Source organism: Tiliqua scincoides, chromosome 4 (assembly GCF_035046505.1).
Source record: "Tiliqua scincoides isolate rTilSci1 chromosome 4, rTilSci1.hap2, whole genome shotgun sequence".
NCBI lineage: Eukaryota > Metazoa > Chordata > Lepidosauria > Squamata > Scincidae > Tiliqua > Tiliqua scincoides.
Genome location: NC_089824.1, coordinates 101,607,392 through 101,631,765, shown reverse-complemented (window position 1 = coordinate 101,631,765; position 24,374 = coordinate 101,607,392). Strand labels below are relative to the sequence as shown.

Sequence of the window (24,374 nt, the reverse complement as noted above, 5' to 3'; positions counted from 1 at the left end):
ATTTGATAAAATGCTTACCTCTTCTTTAAAGCAATTTATAGTGTTCCACTTGTATAGTAACTTGATAATTCTGTGTGTTTTTTCAGTGAAACAAAAAGGATGATGTTGGAAAGAAAAATGCTTGAGTACAGCGAATCTGACACCTCTGTGTAAGTCTGTTTAAGCAGCATTTGTTTTGTTTTAATAACAAATTTTGATGATTTAACACAAGGGTTCTCAAAGTCCTATTTGGTGTTTGAGAATCCTGTAAGTCAGTGTTCCTCACACTGTGGGTCGGGACTCACTAGGTGTGTCGCGAGCCAATTTCAGGTGGGTCCCCATTCATTTCAATATTTTATTTTTAATATATTAGACTTGATGCTCCCATGTTGTGTGACTGCATTTGGGGAAATGTTAGATGTGTACTTTTAACAAGCTACTATGTATGTTCTTTTAACAATGACAGTAAATGGGACTTACTCCTGTGTAAGTGTGGATAGGATTGCAGCCTAGGATTGTTAAAAATTTTCCTGCTTGATGATGTCACATCCGGTCATGACATCACTTCTGATGGGTCCTGACAGATTCTCATTCTAAAAAGTGGGTCCCTATGCTAAATCTGTGAGAACCACTGCTGTAAGTCTTTGTGGGGGGGGGCAGCAACGTAATTGCCATGATCGTGTTCCTGCTGGGAAGGTTTTTTCTAACTTACCCAGGGGTTGCTATGGCTCTCTGGAGGGTCTAGAAAACTTACTGTTTTCATTGCAAAACCGGAAGTTGTTTTTTCCCCTTTTTACAGTACTTTGGAGGTGCAGAGAGGGCTGCAGAGGGGTTGCATGCTCCCCAGACCTTCCAGAGAACCATAGCGACCTCTAGGTAACTTTAAAAAAGCTTTCCTTCCCAACAGCAGTACTTGTGGGGATCATGTTGCTGCCAATTTCTTGGTCACTCCCCTTAAGGGGAATGACCTTTTTCCATATCCCTTGGTGCGTCGTGACCCACCAGTTTAGGAACTACTGATTTAACTTATTATGTACTTCAGAAATTTTGAGTACTTAGAACTTTTCCACTGTGATATTTAAATTTTTAAAATTTTATTGAGAACTATTACAGTACTTGTATTACCATGTTGGTTGACCCATGCCATAAATATTGTGGTATTGTTCTCAGATTTTGATACTAAATGGTGAAATATGTTGGACAGAAGAAATCTACAACACATGATTCAGAGTTTTGAATGCAACAGCGCTGTTGGTTTTTCATAGTGTATTTCAATTTTTTAAATTGTTATTCAGTCAATCTTAACATCACAGTATGTTTTCAACTCTGAGAGTTAGACGTGATCAGTTGTGGCAGATAGTTGGGGGAAATCTTGTAAATATTTCTTCGTACCCTGAATTGAAATATTGCAAAAACTGAAATTATTTCAGAAAATAATTGTCCAGTAATTAACAGTAAAATCAACGTTGCCTCTGTGTTTTACTCTTCATTGGGAGGTACTTTATTTTATTTTTAAATAATTATTGTTGTTGTTATTCTTTAGTTCTTTTGCAAAATAAGGTAATAAATAAGGTAATAAAAACTGTAGGCCTGTGAAATCAGGAATATTTGGAATCAGTTATTCCATGTACAGAAATATATAGTCCTGCAACACGCTATTCACTCCTGCTAACTGGGCAAAGAGGCACCTTTTAAAGTGGTGCTCCTCTTATGTTTAGTAGGGGGGAGAGCAAGTGTCCCTCTTCAGCCCAGGATGCAATCTTTTGAAGTGGCTGTTGCTGGTGTCACTTCTGTATTTTATTTTTTAAGATTGTGAGCCCTTTGGGGACATGAAACCATTTGATTTGCAGTATTGTACTATGTAAACCCTTTTGTTAACTACTCTTGTTGAAAAGTGGTATACAGTATAAGCATTCTTAACAACAGCAACATGAGAGAAAGGGAAGAAGATGGCTATGAGTTTTAAATTTTCAGTTTTCTCAAATGTACTAGAGGTAAGAGATGGGTTTGGATTACTTGTCCCCAGTGCTTTTTTTGTAAGAAAAAAAGTGCAGGAACTCACAACTTGTTGATCATTCATTCATTCATTCATTCATTCATTCATTCATTTATTTATTTATAAACCATTTTTATTGGAGAAATAAAATATTTTTTATGTGCTTCCCCCCTAAAGATGAATTTACTTCTGAGTAGACATACATAGGATTGGGCTGTCAATCTCCACATGCCCTTCCCCCTAGCTACTTTTTCTACACATGGGGAAAAATACTGTACAGGTGCACTTGTAGCATGTAGTATGTAGTGTGGCACTACTTCCAGGAGAGGAAGCAGTGAATGGATTCCGAAAAATGGTTTACATGAGTTCCATGTAGTAAAATTACTCTAAGCAACTGTGGGAGTAAGAACAAAAAAGGAATTCTTACACGAGAGGGGTCCTTAGGTGCACATAGAAACAGCTACGTTTGCAAACAAGCGATTAAATATGGTTTAATTCAGGCATCAGAATAGTCTGTGTCTTTGGGAAGGCGCTTGGCATGCAATTGTATGTTCTCTGCTGCCCTGAGCAGCTGCTGTGCATTGCTGGAGAGGAGCTGCAAATGCTGGCTGGCAGAGGGCATGCTTGTGGGGGAAGGATGAGGAGGATCTCTGGCAAGGCTGGACAGCACATTGTACAAACGTAGAATCCCTTTTCACCTGCCCTTAGCATGTGAAAACGGGTGCAGATATATATCTCTGCCAGGATTAAGAGCCCAATCCTAGGTATGTCTACTCTGAAGTAACTCTTGTTCTAGTCAATGGAGCTTACTCCCAGGAAAGTGCCTAGGATTGCAGCCTAAGACCCCAATCCTATGCATGTCTACTCACAAGTCCACTTTAGTGAATGGGGCTTACTGTGGATAGGATGGCAGCCTCAGGGCCCAATCCTGTGCCTGTCTCCTCAGAAGTCAGTCCCATTAGAGTCAATGGGGCTTCCTCCCAGGAAGGTGTGGAGAGGACTGCAGCCTCAGAGCCCTTCTTCTGCCTGTCTACTAAGGTTGCAAGGCTATGACACTTTCCCCGGGAGTAAGCCCCATTGAACACAAATGGAACTTACTTCTGAGTAGACATGCATAGGCTTGGGCTCTCAGGCTGCAAGGCTATGCACCCTTTCCCAGGAGCAAAGCCATTGAGCACAATGAGACTTACTTCTGAGTAGACACGCCTAGGCTCGTGCTGCAGATTGGCATGGGGGCTGCACCAGCCAGCTTCCTTTCCCTCCTCCTTCACCAAGCCAGTACCTGGGCGTTCCGTGGGTGCCGCAGCCCGTCTCCCTGGCTGGCTGTCCGTCCTCCTCGGCGTCGGCACGTGTCCCCCACGCCCTCCACCGGCTTGGAAGCTGCATGGGGAAGCAGAGCGCGGGGGGAGGGGAGGCGGGCTGGGCTCAGGCGACAGTTTGGGGATGGGGGCAGGAGGGGGTCGTTGTGCGGTCAGGCAGAGGCCAGGTGCACGCCCACCCTGCACCCCCAGCACCCACCCAGTGAATGCCTCTGTTTTGCTCCCCCCAATGCCTCCGAAGGGGAGGGTCCCCTGCAAAAGGTGCCGGAACTCCGTCCCCCCGCGTTCCATTAGAAAAAAAGCCCTGCTTGTCCCCATCTTTCCTCAGCTATTGTATAACTATACATTGCTACTATTGTATTCTATGGCTAGTTTTACCTGCAACATGTAATATGTTTATTCAGTGGTATAGCTAAGGGGGTGCAGGGGGTAGCGCTTGCACCGGTCATCAAGCTTTGGGGGGGGCAACAAGTTGTGCTTGACACTAGTGACCCAAATTGTGAAAATCTGAGTATGTATAAATAATACCATCATGTTATATATCGTTGGAAAGGTAATTTAATGCAGAAAGCAATGAAACAAAAGGCACTGGAATATCTGTTTTCTGTTGAAAGTTATGGCCAATTAACCAGAAAATGAAAACACAACTGACTTGTTGAACAAAAAGTGGATTTGCTTAACTCCAAACTGACCTATGAGACTGTTTGTTCTGAGTGGAAATGAGAAGTCATTGTGATACAGCGTGGAACCAATAACTTTTTATTTAATTAATTAAATTTGATTTTGTCATGCAGGGGAGCTACAAAATCTTCTTTGACCCCAGGTTGCAGATAGATGCCTTAGCTATGCCACTGACTGGGGGGAGGCAGCAGAGCAAGTGGGTGGTGAGCTGCTGGGAGGAGTAGGAAGGTTCTTCCTAATTTTCACTTTTTAAAAAACCTAGGTATGATGTCACTTCCAGTTGTGAGATCACTTCCGGGGCTTCATTTTGAGCTTTGCAGCGGGCTACATGATCATTAGCTACACCACTGTGTTTATTAAAATGAAGCCTGGTGGATAACCACAACATTTTAGATAGTAATTCAGAACATTGCCAAGTCTGCTGCTCTACAATATTAGCTGCTGCATATAAGAAAGACAAGCAAGTTCTCTTTCCTATTTCTAAACTTCAAGGATATTATCAAATTTTAAATGGATAATCAAAGCAGATATTACACATATTTTATTTCCCCCCAAATGTCTACCCCCTTTCTTTTGAAAACGGAGGAAAGGAATCATAACTTTTCCCTATGCCTTTAGAATACTTGGAGAGCATACCTATTATATTGGAAATCAGGCACTTTTTTTTTTTTTAATGGGAAATGATATGGGTGATAGTGGGAGGGAAAAAGATTAGCTGAGGGCAAACTCTTAGAATGTTTCTATTTCCTTGCTTTTAAGATCCATTTACTATACAGGTATAACCTAATTATACACGGATTTTTCATTTGCCGTTTTTTCACTTGCAGTTTTTTCCTTTAAATTAAAGGAAAAAAGTTGTTTAACAGTAGCCTTGTTAATGCGAGAGGGGGCAGCTGGCTGACAATCCATCAATCATTCTCTCTCTAGGCACTTAGAACAGCTTCATTCCCAGACAACCCACCCTTCCCTTCCCCCTGAGCATGTGAAAGAAAGATAATCACTTTGCATTGGTGAAGGGAGGGGTCCCTGGCTTGGAGTGAAGCATTTCTAAGTGCCTGGAGATAGAATGATTGATGGATTGTCTGCCTAATGACTCTGTCTTACATCACAAAGATCAGCAAGGCTGTTTTTAAATTGTCTAAAAAAGGGACATTGTTTTTTAAATGGATTTGCTTTAATGTGAATTTTGCCATCCATGTGAGTTCTGGGAACCCTCTGGAATAATAAGACTAAACCTGTACACACATAAATTACAAAGAGCCCTATAGTTTTTTTCCTTTTAAAAAACAAATTTACATGTATGAAATCTACCCAGAAACTTAGAATAAGGCAAGATGAAAACCTAAAAAGTCTATTTGTGTGTCAATACAGCCTTTTACTAGAAAATGGAAGTATATGAATTTTCAAAGATGTGGGAACTTAGCTGAACTAAGAATCAAGTACACAAATACTGCTATATTTAAATGTGGATGTATGCTCAGTTTAGCTAGTCATTTCAACAGATTTTAAACATTCTTGGGGCCCAATCCTAGCCAACTTTCCAATGCTGATGCAGCTACAATGCAGACCTGAGATAAGGGAACCAACACTCCCTTGCCTTAAGGAGGCCTCTGTGACTGCCCCCCCCCCCAATGTGCTGGAGTCACTAAGTGTGAGTCACAAGTCAAGTTTTAAGTCTTTAAGATTTGACTTGTGAATCATAGTGCACAGCCCTCATGACTTTAGTAAAAGTCCATGTCTTTCGAGTCACAAGTCAAAGTCATTTACAGCCCAATCCTAAACTTCCCTAGTGCCTAGGGCTCCAGTGGTGCCAGAATGGCTGCTGCTAAATCCAGTGGGGCCAGGGAAACAGCCACAGTTCTCCTCAGGGTAAAGGAATGAATGTGTCCTGACTACCCGCGCCCTCTGATCCCTCCCACACCTCATGCAGCCAAAACAAGCAAACAAAAAAACCCGGAAGCCTTCCTCCTTCCCTCATTGCACTTCCCCCCCCAGCCCCCACATCCTGGAACCAACCTACCTCCCACCACGTCTGCTGATGCCGTCCTTGTGTATGCCTGCTTACAGATCGCCCATAAGGTCTTGCAGTGTGACATGGAAGAGGCAAAGAAAAAAGTAAGCAAGAAAACACAAACCATAAAGATTGGAACTCAAAGCCATTTTGAGTCCATAGTCAATTTACAAGTCACTGCCTTCAAAAAGTGAGTTGAATTGGAGCTTGCCTGTGGCTACTCAAATCTTCAAGGGTAGTGACTTAAGTGCGACTCTGAGTCAAGTCACCCTTTGAGTGCCCGTCCTGCCCCCCACTGTAAGATGCAGCTCAGCCATGTTAGCACAACTGCATCAGTCCTGGAAAGTTGGATAGGATTGGGCCCTTAGGTATCCAGTTCTGAGTGTGAGTGGAGTTCCCTTTGCCCTGTGCATGTTACATGTCCTCTGGAATATGAGTAACAGGAATGACATGGAGATAGACCTCCCTTTCCTCGTAATGGCCTCGTGTGCTGCCTGTGCTCTTGTTAGGGAGAGGGACTTGGTTGGTAGGACTGTATTAAACAGTGCCAGGAATCCTTTGATCAATAAGCCCATGCTTTGAACAGACTGGGTTAGGGCTCTTAATTTACACAAGAATTTTATTTTCTTAATTGTAGCAATGAATATTTCATTGAAGAAATTGATATGCATTTTTTTAAAGTGAAAAAGAATAAAATGATAAACTGTATTGGAATTCTTCTTCCATGAGCTTTTCTCAGATGATGGTTTTGGGCAAGATTTCCATGAGAATTTTCTTTGTGGTGAATATTGTCTTTCAAAAATAAGCAGATATATGTGTGTGTATATATAGTGTGTGTGTGTGTGTGTGTGTGTGTGTAATTTTTTGCTGTGTATATATCTTTCTCTTTGTGTAGAACAAAACTGAAACATGTGAAGCTTAAAAAATACTTAAAAGAAATATGTGAGCGTCAGAAGAAGTCCCTGCTCCGCAACCAAGATTTATTGAAGGAATTTGATGGCATTGAAGCTTGCATTAGGAAGTTTGCTTCATGTTCAGAGTCACTTCAGAAGCTGAAGGTATTCTTTTCTGTGTTGTAATAAACAGTGTCAATAATGGGGTAAAAACAGACTGAGTACTTTGAGACTTTGGATATTGATCAGTCCAAAACACCTTTCTTCAAATTTTGTTTGTTGTGTAACCAATGTAGAGCTCTCAAAAGTGCTGAGTCAACGTGTCCCTGTAGCTTTTGAAACCAGGAAAAGTTGAGGGCACACAGTTTCTTGAATGTTCCCACAATATTGTAGCGACTTGTTGGTTTTAAGAGCAGTAAAACTGGACCAAAAGGACTAAGGAGAAATATCTCTTGAAACATCGCTACAGTTTTTTGTGGAGCTGTTTTGTGGGGGTGAGAGGGTAGTATGTAATTTTAAAAAAAATTGCACAAGTTTCTGAAGCATTCTGGAATGATCCTAATAGATGCTGGACCTCTTGAGTTCCTTGTTTTCCTTTGATGTTGTCTATTTACTGTTGTTGTATATGAAGCTGGCTGATGGAACTGTTACTTTGGACTGGACCGCATCATTGTTCATTGTTTGGTTTCTGCTTCATACTTTTTGTTGAGATTCATTTTGATGACTAGTTCACAGCTATTATCCTTTTTGCAGTATACAGGCAGCCTAGTCCGATCCTCCCTGGTGCCAGCAGTTATAGCAATGCCAAAATGGCTACCTTCCATTCATTCATCCCCTTCCTCCGAGGAAAGCCACAGGCCCTGCAATGGGGCTACTTGAGTTTGTGCCAGCTATTTTGCCAGCACAGATGTGAGAATCCCATCATGGATGTCCTCTCAGAGCTGAGGCCCAGCTCCAGCACCCCTTCCTCCCTGGGTGCCACAAACTTGCTTTAAGGCACATTTGTGACATCCAGTGCTGGCAGAAAACTCGTACCGTCAGCTCTGGAGAACTCAAGATTGGGCTCTAAGTTTGCAAGATAAGTAGTGGTTCCATTGTTCAGAAGTCGGAATATATGTATGTCAAAACCGTGAGCCCAGCACTATTCTGCCTGTTGAGAAGCATCATGATGGACAATGGCTACACTAAAGTGCTGATGCAGCCATCCGTATGTTGTCGTCCATAACTCGTGTTCATAATTGGGGATTCACTGTATCTGGCAAACACAGTCTTTACCTGATCTCCCCCCCCCCCCCCAAGCATAGCTGATTACATATCTGCTGTCTGAAACAAACTCCTATGCAAATATATTGCAGCCATAGATTATGTGTGGGTGGCAGGCTCTGAAAATGGTATTGGAAGTTCTAAATCTAAACCTTTTACTTTAGACAATATGACTGATATGTTGTCACATATGACAAGGTAATTATGGCCCAATCATATCCTGTGCTTATGTGAGAGATGTAGGGCTAGCATTCTGGTCACTACATCCTTTGTACCATCTAGAGACAAAGCTGGTCTTGGAGCACTTCCAGGAGGTGCAGTGCTGGCCTCCTGGGGGGTCCAGGGAGCCTGCGGACCCCTCTGCAGGGCAACCCAAGCCTCTAATCTTCTTTAAAATATATTTTTTTAAAAGGCACTTCTAGTTTCACAAGTGTTCTGCTGGATGCACAGGAAGTGCTTTTTTGTTCTTGGTTTTTTTACTATTTTAAGAAGTTTGGAGGGTTGGGGAGCCCTACAGAGGGGTCTGCAGGCTCCCCGGATCCCCCAGCAGGCCAGCACTGCCTGAGGTAAGTGTTGAAAAACCCCTTTCACCCTTGGCAGCAGTGCGATTGCAGTGATCACATTGTTGCCTTTGCCCCTCCCCTGCAGGGACTTAGAGCAGTTCAGAAACTCTGAGAGAGTTTGGGAACTGCTGATCTAATGCATTCCCTGACAAAAAAAAGTTGTGTTTCTTTATAAATAATACATAAAAAGTGACAGTTTACCATTATTTCCTCTGCAGAATTGTAAGTCTGATGAGAACAAAATTGACCCCTTTAAGCAGTTTTTTAAAATGGTTTTTAATTTATGTGAGCATGTGCACATGCACACACTGTTTCTGCCCTGTTGATCCTTACCCCAATTTCTGCTGGTTGGGGTTCTGCTGGCCAGAAACCTGCCAGTAGCTGGTCTGTGCTGCTCATGGTACTCAGCTTTCTGATGGCTGTACTGGCAGCAGCAGTGCACAGACTGGCAGAGAGCAAGAGGATTGTGGCCTAACAGCCCAAAGTGTATCCAGTGGGATTTACTTCTGAGTAAGCATGCATAGGATAGTGTTGTAAGTCCAGTGAGGTCAATATGAATAGAGTTGATTTGGCACATGGATTAAATCAAGAAAAAAGGAGAAACTCATGAAATGTCATATAGACCAGCGTAATCATTTTTAGAGGAAAATGTTTTTATTTTGCACAACAGATGTTTGGGGTCGTTACGTTATACCTCTGTATGACAGTCATTAATTGTTTCCCACAGTTCAAAGTGCTAATGCCATTAAAAAATATATATATATTGACCTATGTTACTGTATCAATTTTGCAATATTTTTATTGCCACATGAACCAACCATAGTAAAGCACTTGGAAGATCTGTTCATTTCAGTCGGAGAACTTAAAACATGTGACATGCTTCTCTCCCTCCTGTGGAAATCAGTGGGATATAGACTTCACTTTGACTAGATGGCATCCTCTGCAAATAAATTGGTTGTTTAATCTTAATTTTAACACTTCTCTTTATATTAGGCAGAGTATGAACAAGAAATTAAAAGTAGACTGATCCTTCAGAAAAATAATACATTAAAAGGTGATGTGAAACAGCCGGTAAGTAACATCTTTTTTCAAGCGTGTAAAGCACATCCAGCCAGAGCTAAGCTCTTATAATAAGTCCCATTGATCTCAATGAGAGAGTTAGAAGCACATCTTAAAGTCTCTCCCATTTGAATCAATGAGACATAGAAGTGCCTAGCTCTGGCTTGATCATACCTGTAATCTTTATTAATTGAGGTGCTTTTTTGGTGGCTTTTTATTTTATGCGGCTCAAAAAGCAAAACTTGTAAAACTTCTGTAGTTATTTTCCACTGTGCAGTTTAAACCGTACAACACTGTGAAAAAAGTAGAGTCCTTCATTGTGTAATTAAGCAATGGGAAGAATAGCTTCCTCTTTAGCTTGTTCAGTTTGTCTCCTGCTCTTATGTGTCAAACTCAAAAAAAGCACGGCAAAATTTTTAAACTTAAACATGTAGCATTTGTAATTTTTGTACATTTTGACCTTCTTTCCCCCCAAAAGGCCCCCCTTCCCCTTCAAGAAAAGATTGCATATCTAAACCTCAGACAAAGGCTGACAAGGAATACTTAAATATATTCTGCTATATATCTGCAGTAATGCAGGCTTCTAATCCCTCCTCCTATCTCCATATAAATGATACAGTTCAACACCAGAGCTGTTTTTCTTCCCTAAAAGCAGGAAAGCTCTTTTAGATGAAATGTCTAAAAACATCTTGTAATAACTTGGAGCATGCTGGCAAGAGTAGTCACTTGTGACTATGTGTGAAACCCCCTCAGCTAGTCGATATTGTAATAAGCCAAAATGGGTAGCATCACTCCATTATTCAGAAAAGCCAACAGCATGCTTGTCCCTTAGGCTACAGCATTCATTAAGGAAAGCTTACTGGGCTGAAAGCTGGAAACAGATGATAACAGGATATGATTTTCATATTTAATACATTCCTTGGAAGAGTATGTGTGCTGCAGATTGATAGAAGAATCAACTGCTACTTTACTAAAAGACTTTCTAGTTTGCCCTATAGCTACCGATGGAATCATTCAGCCAAGAAATTAACTTTTCCTCCTTTTACCTGCTTTATGTATCAGCTAAGCAGGCTGTCTTGCTGCCAGTAAATGTTATTATGCATTTAACTGTTTGGTATTTAAGACTCTTATCAGAAAAGAAACAGAGGCGACACTATTTTGTGTGTGTGTGTTTTTAATAGGAGGAGGAAGGTTTTCATTTTTCTTTCTTCATTGCGTGAGCAGACATTAATCTGAGTTTATAGATGTTTTCCCATGCTGTAGATTAAAAAAAGTAGAAAAACCTTGAATTTTGGCCATTCTTCACAGTGTGCAGAGCAATGAGACTCCCCAGCCTTGACCTATATAAGTAGGCTTTCAACAATATATGAATTGTATTTAGTTCAGATGTTTAAGAAATGATATATTGTTGTTAGAATTCTGAAATACACATGCAAGCCACATAAAAGTTTGTGTGTTTTAATGAGTTTGAAAATATTTGTCCTTGGTGTTCTTGAGATCAAAAACTCCATTTTTTTTTTGCTGCTGTAGTTGTATAATTTCCTGCATACCAGAATCCTACAGTTTACAGTATACCTTTAACATAAATTGTTGTCATAGTTGCCTCTTCATTGTTTATTTACTTCCCATCTGTAAAGTGCCATGTATCATGGTCGTGCTACTGTATATCAAATAACCATACATTGAATGTATGGCTCATTCAAACAAACCGATGCATGATTGGAAAGCACTTTTGCATGTACTTGCAGAGGTGGACTTTGACAGTCTCCCCCCAACCCTTCATGGGTTGCATCCTTGTGCTATGTAGTGTGCTGATCTGTAACATCCCTGACCTAGAGGAGCAACTTTTGGGGGGAAATGGTGGACTGGAACATGCTTTGTTCACACAGAAATTCTGTGCGTAGCCCTTTTGCTCCTGGCCTGTTAAGTGCTACAAAATACTTGTATCCTGCCCCATCAATAAGGTTAGGACACTTTATATGTTAACATTTTAAAAGGAGGGGGGAAATGTCTTCTCAAAATAAACAGATCCCTTTATTGGAATTCATAAACCACTGGCAGTTCAGGTCATATTTGTGCTGAGGAAGGGCAATATAAACTCCAGGAGCTGCCAGTCTTCTGTCCATTGGATAGGGGACATGCTCTCTTGTTGCTTCTCTCTTTAACAGACTTCTTACTGCAAGGGGCATAGTCTCTCATTGGCTGGTGAATGCTGAGAGGCTTTGCATTTTCTTATAAATTAAAATTGCACAGGCTTATCCCTCTAGTAATGGATAGATCTCTATTTTCAAAATGTTATAAGTGGCCAATATATTCCTTGTATGCCTTGTGACAAGGGACCTGCCTTGTGACCTGCCATCTCTTGAACATTCAGAGATAGATGATGGACACAGTGCATAAGTATCATTGAAGTGAATGGAATTGGGGCGAAGATACCGTCTTTCATTCATTTCAGTGAGTCTTAAGTGAGATTGGTTTTTGAAGCTTAAGATGCTTTTGCCTTGACCTAAAGGACTGTAGACCAGGTTGGGCAGAAGGTAGATTAGGATCTGCTGGTAGATCTCATGGCCAATTGCAGTAGATCTGCTGGAGAAGTAAAATTGCAGGTTTAAAAAAACTGTACTTGACCTATACAAAGACCCTGTAGATGACCGGCCTTGTGCTAATAATTTCTCTGTTAGTCTCAGTGTTCCTCACCTGTATAGGAGTATTAGGACCCAATCCTAAACCAGCCTAGTGCCGGTGTTGAGCCCTAGCGCCTGCGCTGGGTGCTGTAAACGTGCCCCAAAGCATGTTTATGGCATCCTCAGAGCACTGGCTTTGGGCCCATGCCAGTCAGGTGCCTGGCTCAGTACCGGCAGAAGGAGGATGTGCCGCCGCTGGGGGTGACTGCAACCGCAGGGGGAAGATGAAATGAGGGTGGGGTGGAGGAGGAACCAGGGCAGAGCCGTATCCTGTTGTATCCTGCCGTATCCTGAACTTCGTGTCTGGTTGGAAGGCCCAACATGGAGTCTGTCAAGTCAGAGCCAGCAAAATAGCTGGCATTGAGAAGCCCCATTATGAGAAGCTCCATGAAATTCCCCTTCTTCCAAGGAGACCTCCAGCTGCTTTCCAGTGCCTACTGGATACAGTGGTAGCCACTTTGGCACCTCTGCTCCAGTGAGTGCCGGGAAGCTCAGGATTAGGCTGTTAATTGGCTGCCTTTTCAGTCTTTGGGCAGGACTCTTGGCTGGTTTGTGTTACTTTATGTTAGAATCCCTAATCTGTGGTAACCTGGAGACAGATTTATACAAGTTTATGCAAGTCATCCTATTGTATGGCTCATGAGGTACAGTAAGTACCCTTTGAGTGGGTGCCCTTCGGGGAGAATGGCGGAGTTTAAATCAAATAAATAAATAAATAAATAAATAAATAAATAATAATTATTATTATTATTATTATTATTATTATGTACAATAAAAGTTGTACTTTCCAGCACCTGATGATTCAGAAAGCTCTATAAACCAGCTTAGAAAGCTCACCAGCCCCAACTTCTGGTTTGTAACGTATGCTGCTGATGACTACAGAAACTAACAAGTCTAAAGTGAAATTGATAGCACTGGTAGATTCCAAGTGAAACCGACACTGTTGTGCATGACATTGATAGTATCTGAAATTGACAGCTACACCAATGAAGACGTTCTTATGTCTGGAAAATTATATCTAGCAACCCTTCAGTCCTGGAGGTGCCAGATATTGCAGCACATACTGTAATTGGCTCTACCCCCTGAACCATTGTTTTGCATCTGACTTCATCACCAGCTCATTATTTTGCACTTGGTGCACTTTGGGGTTCTAATGAAACAACAACAAAGTGGACCCTGCAAGACTGAAGCCTGCCCACCTCTGCCCTACACACCCCTATAGCTCTGCCCTCATAGTTCCTGTCCTTGAACTGTGCTGAGAATATACACATGTGCACAGATTCAAAATAGACATAGAGAACCATGCACACACAGTCAATTCCAGGGTTCAATCCCTGGCAACTCTGGTTACAAGAGGGGGGTTAAGTGATTAATTTGTACCCAGACCCACAATCAAAAAGAGTGTGCAGGAGCCAAAGAAGGGGGCCCATAAATTTCCTGGGATCTTATATTTTTCTATTTTATCTGGACTTGCTGCCCACATGGGATGCTGGGTGTGTGTCTGCTGCTACTATTGAAAGCCTTATGAGCTGGGCCAAAGAATGTCTACATGACACTCTAACACAGTCTCAAATCTCGGAGGAAACTGACCTGCTACAGTAGCTCTTAGGCTTGTATACATGCCATGAAGGAGTGTATAGCTGCTGAGGGACACAGCTCTTTGGCTTGTGGATCTGCTTACCATGGAGGAGTGCATAGGAGCTCAGGGATACATCCACGAGGCTGCAGCTGCTGCAGAAGGAAGTTTTAGTGGAAACCGGACACTTACCACTCTAGCATGAGCCTAAATATAATGATGCTAATTTACTGCAATGATTTTCAGTATTTAAAAGATTTTAGATAGGAGTGTGTTTGGTTTTCCGTATTACTGTACCTAGTTGCCCAGTAATGAAAAATTACTTCGTTGATTTTGCACTCTGTTTTTCAGATGGCACCAGAAGGAAGGCAGGCAGGAATTAACACCAGGACAGCCATGTCAAGAGGACTGTATCACACAGCAACAATCTTTATGGGCCGCCAAATGTCAGCTGTCTCAAGCGCTGAAGATTTAAGTTCGCTGCAGAAATCTTCCAAGCTCACAAAGAGCTTTTCAATTTCTGACCCACATTCTTGTAGACAGCCATCACAGAGCGGTTACATGACAGACAGCTGTGTAGTACAAACTAATAGTGATCTACAGCGCTCAAATAAGTCTGACAAAATAGATGGGAAGACATATCTGCCGATGGGTGAGGAAATGCCAGTCACATTCAGTGCATCAGATGAGGATGGAAGAACATGCCGTTTCACAGTAGAGAGCAAGACAAATAATTGCAGTGGTAATTTTGTGGAAAGCAAAATGTCTCCTGAACTTAACTCCCTGTTACATGGAAGATTAAGTCCTGAGAACAGAACCACCGATTTCAAAAGTGACAGTTCCTGCAGATCAGCAGGAGAAATACTGACATATAAGCACTCTGTAGTAAATGAACAGGGATCTAAACGGCCAATCTCACTGGTGTTTTGCCGTGAGCAGCTTGTTTCTGGAAATGAGCACTCAAGAGACAGACTCCCAGGTACAGTGATGATGCGTATGATGGTCTTGCTACGGGTTGGTGGTGAAAAAACTCCTGTCTAGTGGGATTTTTATGATGGTGCCCATCGCTGTAAGATCTAGGAATGCAAAGGGGAGGATAGTGCTCTGTTTTTAAAAACAAGATGGAGAGGAATGCAACTGGGGAGTATCCAATGCTTACATTAACATCTTGCTGTCTGAAGTTCTGTCATGGGACTCCATGCACTAGAGATTTCTTATGTGTGTCTTGTTTGCTCCATTTGGGTATAGCTCTGTGTGTGTATCTGTGGTTCTGGCACACAGGTATGTTTTCTGTTGTATCTGTCTCAGAAAGGATACAGGAATGCAAAACTTGATGTAAGAGTCTTTAAGGGAGAAATTCAACTGGAATACACCTTTATTTGGCTTCTCCAAAGACCCACCATGTCTAATCTGAGTTTTTTTAGAGTTGAGTTGTGTGTTTTTTTTTGAGAAGTCAGGTTTGTTCACTTATTTCTTATGAGATATTCTTATAGTTTTTAGATTGAATTTTCATTGCATTTCTGTGTTTATTCAGAGGGAATGGCAAGATAGAAATAATTTAAATAAAACTGTTTTTTTTCTGTGCTGCTTCTTGATAGCAAAGGCTTAGTCTTGCTCTCTGTTTAGCTGTTTTGTTTCGGTGATTCTCCAGTTCTTGCACATGTATTTCTTACTTACTCATACTTATATCCTACCTTTTAATTTATCTTTTCACTGCTTTGTAATTTTCCATGCAAGGCAGATCAATAATGACCAAGGAATAATGAGAATGGAATGGAGGGGGCGGGGGGAGGAGGAAGATGGGGGGGAAGTCTCACTGGAGATTCCGGGCCTAATCCTATCCAATTTTCCAGTACCGGTGCAGCCATACCAATGAGTCATGAACTGCATCCTGTGTTGGGGAGGCAGTCACAGAGGCCTCCCCAAGGTATGGGAACATTTGTTCCCTTACCACAGGGCTGCAATGTGGTGACAAGCAATCTGGGAAGTTGGATAGGATTTGGGCCCTCAGAGAAGGGCACTTCTAGAGGAGTTCTTTGGTCATGGTGCATAGAGTGCTAAGAGAAATCAGTGCAAGGATTTCACTTTGTGTTCTTTTGGGCATTGTCTGCTCAAGAACAGCAGAGTATCTAAATCTGTAATTTGCTGCTATGTGAGAACTTTTCTTTCCAGTGCTGCAAAATTAACCGTTTTGCCAAACCTAGAGCGCCAGATAACCACACCTTTTAATCAGATGAAAGTTTCCATATGAGGAATATAGTTATTCATATTAAAGAGTGTTGTATTTTCCAGCAGAATGTGAATGACTACCAAACCTGTTTCCAAAATAAGATATGACCAGTCAGTTCCACGTCAGGTGAGTTAGGTGCCCTGGACTGAAACCACTCCTCTAATAATTAGGAGAAGGAATCATGTTCTTCTGGGATAACTTTTTAAGAAGTTCAATAGACCGGAAACATTGGTTTTTGCTAAATGAGGCAACACTTTAGGTCTAGGGAAGAAACCTTTATAGCCTTGATTGAATTCTGCAGTCCAGTTCACCATTCCATCCATCACACAGATGAGAAAAATCTGCTTTCACACCTGCTGTTAGCCAAAACAAGAAAAGCTTTGCAAAACAAGAAAAGCTTTGACTTGCCTGCCTGGTGCGAAGGTTGCGGACATCACTTCTCGTCTAGACAGGCTAGTAGACAGTGCTGGGGGAGAGGTAGCGGCTGTGGTGCATGTCGGCACCAACAACGTGGGCAAGTGTAGCTGGGAGGTCCTGGAGGCCAAATTTAGGCTTTTAGGCAGGAAGCTGAAAGCCAGGACCTCGAAGGTAGCGTTCTCTGAAGTGCTACCTGTTCCACGCGCAGGGCCAGCTAGGCAGGCGGAGATCAGGGGTCTCAATGCGTGGATGAGACGGTGGTGTAGGGAGGAGGGGTTTAGATTCGTTAGGCACTGGGGAAAGTTTTGGGACAAGCGGGGCCTGTACAAGAGGGACGGGCTCCATTTGAACCAGAATGGAACCAGGCTGCTGGCGCATAACATTAAAAAGGTGGCAGAGCAGCTTTTAAACTGATCCCTGGGGGAAGGCCGACAGGAGCCGAGGGGCATCCGGTTCGGGACTCCTCATCCCTATGGGATGAGGATGGGGAGGTTAGAGAACAACAAGACAAAGGCTGAGTAGGAGAAGAAATTGGGAAAGGTAGGGTGATGGGATGTGATAGACGGTTTGGCACAATGAGAGGATGCGGGGACAAAGGAGCGAATAAGCAGCCCATCCTGGGGCATTCCGTGTATAAATGCTTTTATGCGAATGCCCGATGTCTACGAGCAAAGGTGGGAGAACTGGAATGTCTGGTGACAAGGGAAAATATTGACATAGTGGGCATAACGGAAACCTTGTGGAATGCGGAGAATCAGTGGGATACCACAATCCCAGGCTATAAACTCTACAGGAGGGACAGGCAGGGGCGTGTTGGAGGTGGGGTGGCCCTTTATGTTAAGGAAGGGATAGAATCCAGCAAAGTAGAGATTGAAGGTGGGTCCGACTCCACCGTAGAATCTCTGTGGGTTAAATTACCAGGCTTGTGCAGCGATGTAATACTGGGGGCATGCTATCGTCCTCCAGACCAGAAATCTGATGGGGACCTTGAAATGAGGAAACAGATCAGGGAGGTGACAAGGAGGGACAGGGTTGTAATCATGGGGGACTTCAATTATCCTCATATTGACTGGGTCAATTTGTGTTCTGGTCACGATAAGGAAACCAGATTTCTTGACATGCTAAATGACTGTGGCTTAGATCAGCTAGTCACGGAGCCCACCAGAGGACAGGTGACTCTGGATTTAATATTGTGCGGTACGCAGGACCTGGTTAGAGATGTAAACGTTACTGAGCCATTGGGGAACAGTGATCATGCTGCGATCCGTTTTGACGTGCACGTTGGGGGAAGAATACCAGGCAAATCTCTAACAAAAACCCTTGACTTCCGACGGGCGGACTTCCCTCAAATGAGGAGGCTGGTTAGAAGGAGGTTGAAAGGGAGGGTAAAAAGAGTCCAATCTCTCCAGAGTGCATGGAGGCTGCTTAAAACAACAGTAATAGAGGCCCAGCAGAGGTGTATACCGCAAAGAAAGAAGGGTTCCACTAAATCCAGGAGGGTGCCCGCATGGCTAACCAGCCAAGTTAGAGAGGCTGTGAAGGGCAAGGAAGCTTCCTTCCGTAAATGGAAGTCTTGCCCTAATGAGGAGAATAAAAAGGAACATAAACTGTGGCAAAAGAAATGTAAGAAGGTGATATGGGAGGCCAAGAGAGACTATGAGGAACGCATGGCCAGCAACATTAAGGGGAATAATAAAAGCTTCTTCAAATATGTTAGAAGCAGGAAACCCGCCAGAGAAGCGGTTGGCCCTCTGGATGGTGAGGGAGGGAAAGGGGAGATAAAAGGAGACTTAGAGATGGCAGAGAAATTAAATGAGTTCTTTGCATCTGTCTTCACGGCAGAAGACCTCGGGCAGATACCGCTGCCCGAATGGCCCCTCCTAACTGAGGACTTAAGTCAGATAGAGGTTAAAAGAGAAGATGTTTCAGACCTCATTGATAAATTAAAGATCAATAAGTCACCGGGCCCTGATGGCATCCACCCAAGGGTTATTAAGGAATTGAAGAATGAAGTTGCAGATCTCTTGACTAAGGTATGCAACTTGTCCCTCAAAACGGCCACGGTGCCAGAAGATTGGAGGATAGCAAATGTCACGCCTATTTTTAAAAAGGGAAAGAGGGGGGACCCGGGAAACTATAGGCCGGTCAGCCTAACATCCATACCGGGTAAGATGGTGGAATGCCTCATCAAAGATAGGATCTCAAAACACATAGACGAACAGGCCTTGCTGAGGGAGAGTCAGCATGGCTTCTGTAAGGGTAAGTCTTGCCTCACGAACCTTATAGAATTCTTTGAAAAGGTCAACAGGCATGTGGATGCGAGAGAACCCGTGGACATTATATATCTGGACTTTCAGAAGGCGTTTGACACGGTCCCTCACCAAAGGCTACTGAAAAAACTCCACAATCGGAATTAGAGGACAGGTCCTCTCGTGGATTGAGAACTGGTTGGAGGCCAGGAAGCAGAGAGTGGGTGTCAATGGGCAATTTTCACAATGGAGAGAGGTGAAAAGCGGTGTGCCCCAAGGATCTGTCCTGGGACCAGTGCTTTTCAACCTCTTCATAAATGACCTGGAGACAGGGTTGAGCAGTGAAGTGGCTAAGTTTGCAGACGACACCAAACTTTTCCGAGTAGTAAAGACCAGAAGTGATTGTGAGGAGCTCCAGAAGGATCTCTCCAGACTGGCAGAATGGGCAGCAAAATGGCAGATGCGCTTCAATGTCAGTAAGTGTAAAGTCATGCACATTGGGGCAAAAAATCAAAACTTTAGATATAGGCTGATGGGTTCTGAGCTGTCTGTGACAGATCAGGAGAGAGATCTTGGGGTGGTGGTGGACAGGTCGATGAAAGTGTCGACCCAATGTGCGGCGGCAGTGAAGAAGGCCAATTCTATGCTTGGGATCATTAGGAAGGGTATTGAGAACAAAACGGCTAGTATTATAATGCCGTTGTACAAATCTATGGTAAGGCCACACCTGGAGTATTGTGTCCAGTTCTGGTCGCCGCATCTCAAAAAAGACATAGTGGAAATGGAAAAGGTGCAAAAGAGACCGACTAAGATGATTACGGGGCTGGGGCACCTTCCTTATGAGGAAAGGTTATGGCGTTTGGGCCTCTTCAGCCTAGAAAAGAGACGCTTGAGGGGGGACATGATTGAGACATACAAAATTATGCAGGGAATGGACAGAGTGGATAGGGAGATGCTCTTTACACTCTCACATAATACCAGAACCAGGGGGCATCCACTAAAATTGAGTGTTGGGCGGGTTAGGACAGACAAAAGAAAATATTTCTTTACTCAGCGTGTGGTCGGTCTGTGGAACTCCTTGCCACAGGATGTGGTGCTGGCGTCTAGCCTAGACGCCTTTAAAAGGGGATTGGACAAGTTTCTGGAGGAAAAATCCATTATGGGGTACAAGCCATGATGTGTATGCACAACCTCCTGATTTTAGAAATGGGTTAAGTCAGAATGCCAGATGTAGGGGAGGGCACCAGGATGCAGGTCTCTTGTTATCTGGTGTGCTCCCTGGGGCATTTGGTGGGCCGCTGTGAGATACAGGAAGCTGGACTAGATGGGCCTATGGCCTGATCCAGTGGGGCTGTTCTTATGTTCTTATGTTCTTAGGTGTGGGCAAAGCAAGCAGCCAAAGCAAGTCAGTCAGTGCAATAGCATTGCTTCAAGTCCAATTGGGCATGGGGCAGAATCTTAATCTGTGGCCAAGGATTAAGTAATCGTACTTAGAGCCAACCCTATCTGCTCTGGTGGTGCCGCTGGCCCAACTATCGCAAAATGTGCTGTAAGTCACTTTTGCACTGGAAGTAAGGTGCACTGCCAGCACCGGCTCCAGTGGCAGTTGGTGTGGGGCCATGGCACCGAAGGATACATGGAGAGGACTGGAGAGGAAGTTTTGCTGGCAGCAGGGTATTTTGGGGCGTGGGGGGAGGGGGTAGTACTGGGTGGGGGAAGGTGGGGCAGGGGAGGAGTGGACCTGGGAGGGGCAGAGATGGCGACAGGCTTTGCTGCCATATCCTAACCCCCCTTCCAGGCCGGGAAACCCGACACAGGTATCCTCCAATCTGTGCCCACTCAATAGTGGGTGCAGATCCAAGGAGACCTATTGGGGCTGCCTGTGTCTTGAATGGCATAAAGGAACATAAGTTCCCTTTCCTTGAGGAGACCTGGTGGTGCTTCCCTGGCCCCACTGGATGCAGCGGTTGCCATTTCGGCACTGCTGCATCCCTGGGTGCTAGGGAAGCTTAGGATTGGGTTGCCTTTCTTCTGTACAATATGAGGAGCAGATGCAACAGAGGGATCAGTGTCTGTCTCTTGCCTTAGAGGGGAAGAAAGGAAGCAAAAAACTCAAGCTGATTAACATTTATATTTATTTATTTGAGAAATTTACATTCCACCTTTCCCATGCTGAAGGAAATGCCCAAGGTGGCTTTCGAAGCTCCATAGTAGAGTACAAATGAGTACTGCTGGCTTCAGATTCCTCTCTGGAAGCAAGGTCCGCCTTCAAAGGGTGGGGGGAGTTCCCTTGTATCTACAGTTTCATTTAACCACGGGGAGTTCTGGAATGGAACCCTGCGGATTCCAGGGCACGCCTGTGTTGGTTTTCTGTATGTAACTGCATATTGCTTTTGATGATATGTTGGAAAGTTGACAATTTTTAATATATGATATTATGGCCTGTAATAAGTGCAATTATCATTAACACCATCTTACTGTCTTGTTTTTTTTTTGGGGGGGGGGTGGTATATTCAAAAATATTGAAGTTTTTGCAACATAAAGTACTTGTCTTGTAATTTGTTTAATGTATAAGTAACACTGTGACATTTTTCTTACAGTTCAGAGGGATGGTCTACAGATGGAAAGAAATACACTAGAGGAGGAAGATGAAAATTCTGATGGAAGCAGTGACCTGACCATTTCATTGAGCGAGGAGGAGGAAGAAATAAATCTATTAAAAGAGCCGCCAAATGTACCAGGCATTGGCAGCAAGATGTCCTTAAAATCAGTAAACAGCAAGGAAGTTCTATCTAAAGAAGAACATCACTGCTTACAAACAATATTGCATCGTATCTCAAGTGAAGATTCATCTGTTAGTCCTGAAAGAAGGTGCAGTAAAGTTATTTTTACCTTATATTTCTCTCAGTTGCTGTGGCTTTTTCCCCCCTCAACTGATACACGTGCATGTTTGGACAACCTCTTTAGAAGGTTTTGCCACTGTCTTTTTTCCTCCTTGCTGATTCTCACACTGTTTAACCTGTCCACTTCATTCCTCATAAACCTTGTTCACTTCTGAACAGCAAACATCTGCCCTTGATGTCACAGATTTATGCTGGTAGCAGAAGTGGTACTGAGACCAGCTGGTCTGCTATTCATTGCCTCTTGTAGCGAGTCATGCAAGGTTGCAGAGAGAAGGCTGAAACAGTTGCATTACCCTCTTGGGTTCCAGCACAGCATCACAACCATCACCCAATCAACCCACTGGTTTCTTTCAATCTCACCTAGCTATTATTTGATTTTTCTCTGTAAACTGCTTTGTGAACTTTTTGTTGAAAAGCTGTATATAAATACTGTTGTTAATAATAATAATAATAATAAATTCTGAGATGAGCCTGGATCACTGCCTAAGCAACAAATATTCTTACCTCGTTTGTATGGCCCTCTTGTCTTCCAAGAACCTACATCCAAGCTTGTTTGCCTATTCTCAGTCTGCCTACTTAGAGATGCCATCCTACGCATACTTACATGGGAGTAAAGTCCATTCTAATAAATCATAGTTTTATCTCAGTAGACATGCATAGGATTGCAGTATAGGTCTCGTGCAAGCTTTGTGACATATTCCTTATAACTCCAGTCCATTTTCAATTGAATTTTCAACACCCTTCCACAATCTGTGCTCTTGGCTGTCCACACCTCAGTGCTGACAGAGAGTTTATGCAATTCTTTGCAGGTTGTACAGATTATGATTGTCCCTGTTTCAATATTTATGCTGCTTTACTGTTTTAATTTACTTTTCCACTTTTCCAGATAGTGAATTTTGAAAAGAAATCTCTCTCTTTCACAATCACCCCATATTTTAATTGAAGCACTTATGGCTATAGTTTAAATGGTATGTTGTAACAAATAAGTTGAGACAATTTACACAAATTGTTCTATTAAATCCATATCCCCCCCCCCCCCCCACATGTAAAAATTAATGAAATGTTTCAGGCTTGCCTGTTGTGCCAGAGCCAGGCTGCTTAAATTTCATTGACATTAACCATGTTTGAATCTTGCATTTCTACTTCATTCACTAGGCTATTGCAACGCAAATGCTTTAAGTTCTGCTGATGGCTTTGGTATGTAGTGGAACATCCAGATTTCTTCTTTCTGCAGATTTCATTTTTGGTGCTCTGAATTTTCTATAAAATGTTTAAAGAATGCTCTTTTGTAGCTAGCTTCTGGTACTTCCGGCCTCTGTATTATAAGAAATAGTCAGTATTGGTTATTGCAGGGTTTTAAGAAACTTACTGTATGTTAGTATTGCCAAACTAGAGGGGAAAGGTTCACCCTTTACTAGTTCCCATCACTAACCTGTACTTCATTTAGAAACGTTAAGCCTCTTGGATTTAGCACTTAGGAAAATAATGAGTATTTCAAACTCGTGTTTAAGACGAAGCAAGGCAGGGACCTTTGGTTTACTTCAGCTGCATTCAAGAGGACTTAGCACAGATGGATTGTGCATTACAAAATGTAACACATAATTCAAGCTGTCAGCTTAATCAGACTGTTTCCAGGAAGCAACCTGTAAAAGAGAAAGACCCCTTGTTTCGTGACCCTTGATCCATAGCCTGCTGCATCATGTCATCCATTTTGCTTTTCTTTATTTATGTGTCCTTTCCTTCCCCTCCTTTTTATTAATGTATTCCCTTCAAGTGGCACCCTGGAAAGACCACCCAGAGGGAGGAGCACAATAGGGAATGAGCTGGCTGAAATAGAGATTTTGTAAGACTTCAGTGCAATGAAAAGCACTGTTGAACTGCCTGTGTGTTCTGACTGGTTGGATGTGTGTTACATCTAAACTTGAAAACTTCACTCCTGCACCATCTTCATTTTCCTCTGTTCTCAGTCACTGTTGTGGAAGTGCATTGCTGTAGGGTTTAGCAAATTTGAGAGAGCGTGTTACAGCTTCATGGGGGAAATCCACAATATAGACTAAAACTACAGATATTTTGAAAAATCTTGACAAGACTACTGAACTTGGTGGTTGTTGTTGTAGGGTTTATAGCCCAGCTGTGCCTTTGCTTTGTGGAGTTCTGCCCTTGAATGCCAGAACAAAGCAGGCAGGCCCAGATAAAAATCTGAATAGCTATTTACACCTCTGTAAAAGGATTAGCAGTGCCCATTGTTAGAATGTTTAAATCTTAATTTGCATCATTATAGAGGTATCATTTTACTACAATTCCCTTTCCCTCCCAGTTCTGTTTTGTACCTCTGAGCGGTCACTAGCTTTTTTCATTCATATGGATATTGGAGATGTGTATAAAAAGATATGTCATATTATTTGAGTCTTGTTAACGTAACCTTTTCTAATTTATTTGAGCTATAGTTTGCTACTGGTTGTTTCAGTGTTCAAACTTTTGTTCATGATGCATTGTTTCTTTCCTAATCTTGATGGTTTCTATCACTTTCCCTTTTTATTTATTTATTTTT

At 42.7% G+C, this 24,374-nt stretch overlaps 1 protein-coding gene across 1 annotated transcript in view; it reads left to right on the top strand.

Moving 5' to 3' along the window:
• The window catches only part of KIZ (kizuna centrosomal protein), an 87,118-nt gene that overhangs the window by 8,048 nt on the left and 54,696 nt on the right, over nucleotides 1-24,374 (top strand). Inside the window, exons 2-6 of the mRNA XM_066625164.1 lie at nucleotides 87-149; nucleotides 6,882-7,044; nucleotides 9,699-9,776; nucleotides 14,376-15,003; nucleotides 21,521-21,791. Coding sequence (XP_066481261.1) covers nucleotides 87-149; nucleotides 6,882-7,044; nucleotides 9,699-9,776; nucleotides 14,376-15,003; nucleotides 21,521-21,791 — 1,203 coding nt within the window. The remainder of the gene's footprint in view (nucleotides 1-86; nucleotides 150-6,881; nucleotides 7,045-9,698; nucleotides 9,777-14,375; nucleotides 15,004-21,520; nucleotides 21,792-24,374) is intronic.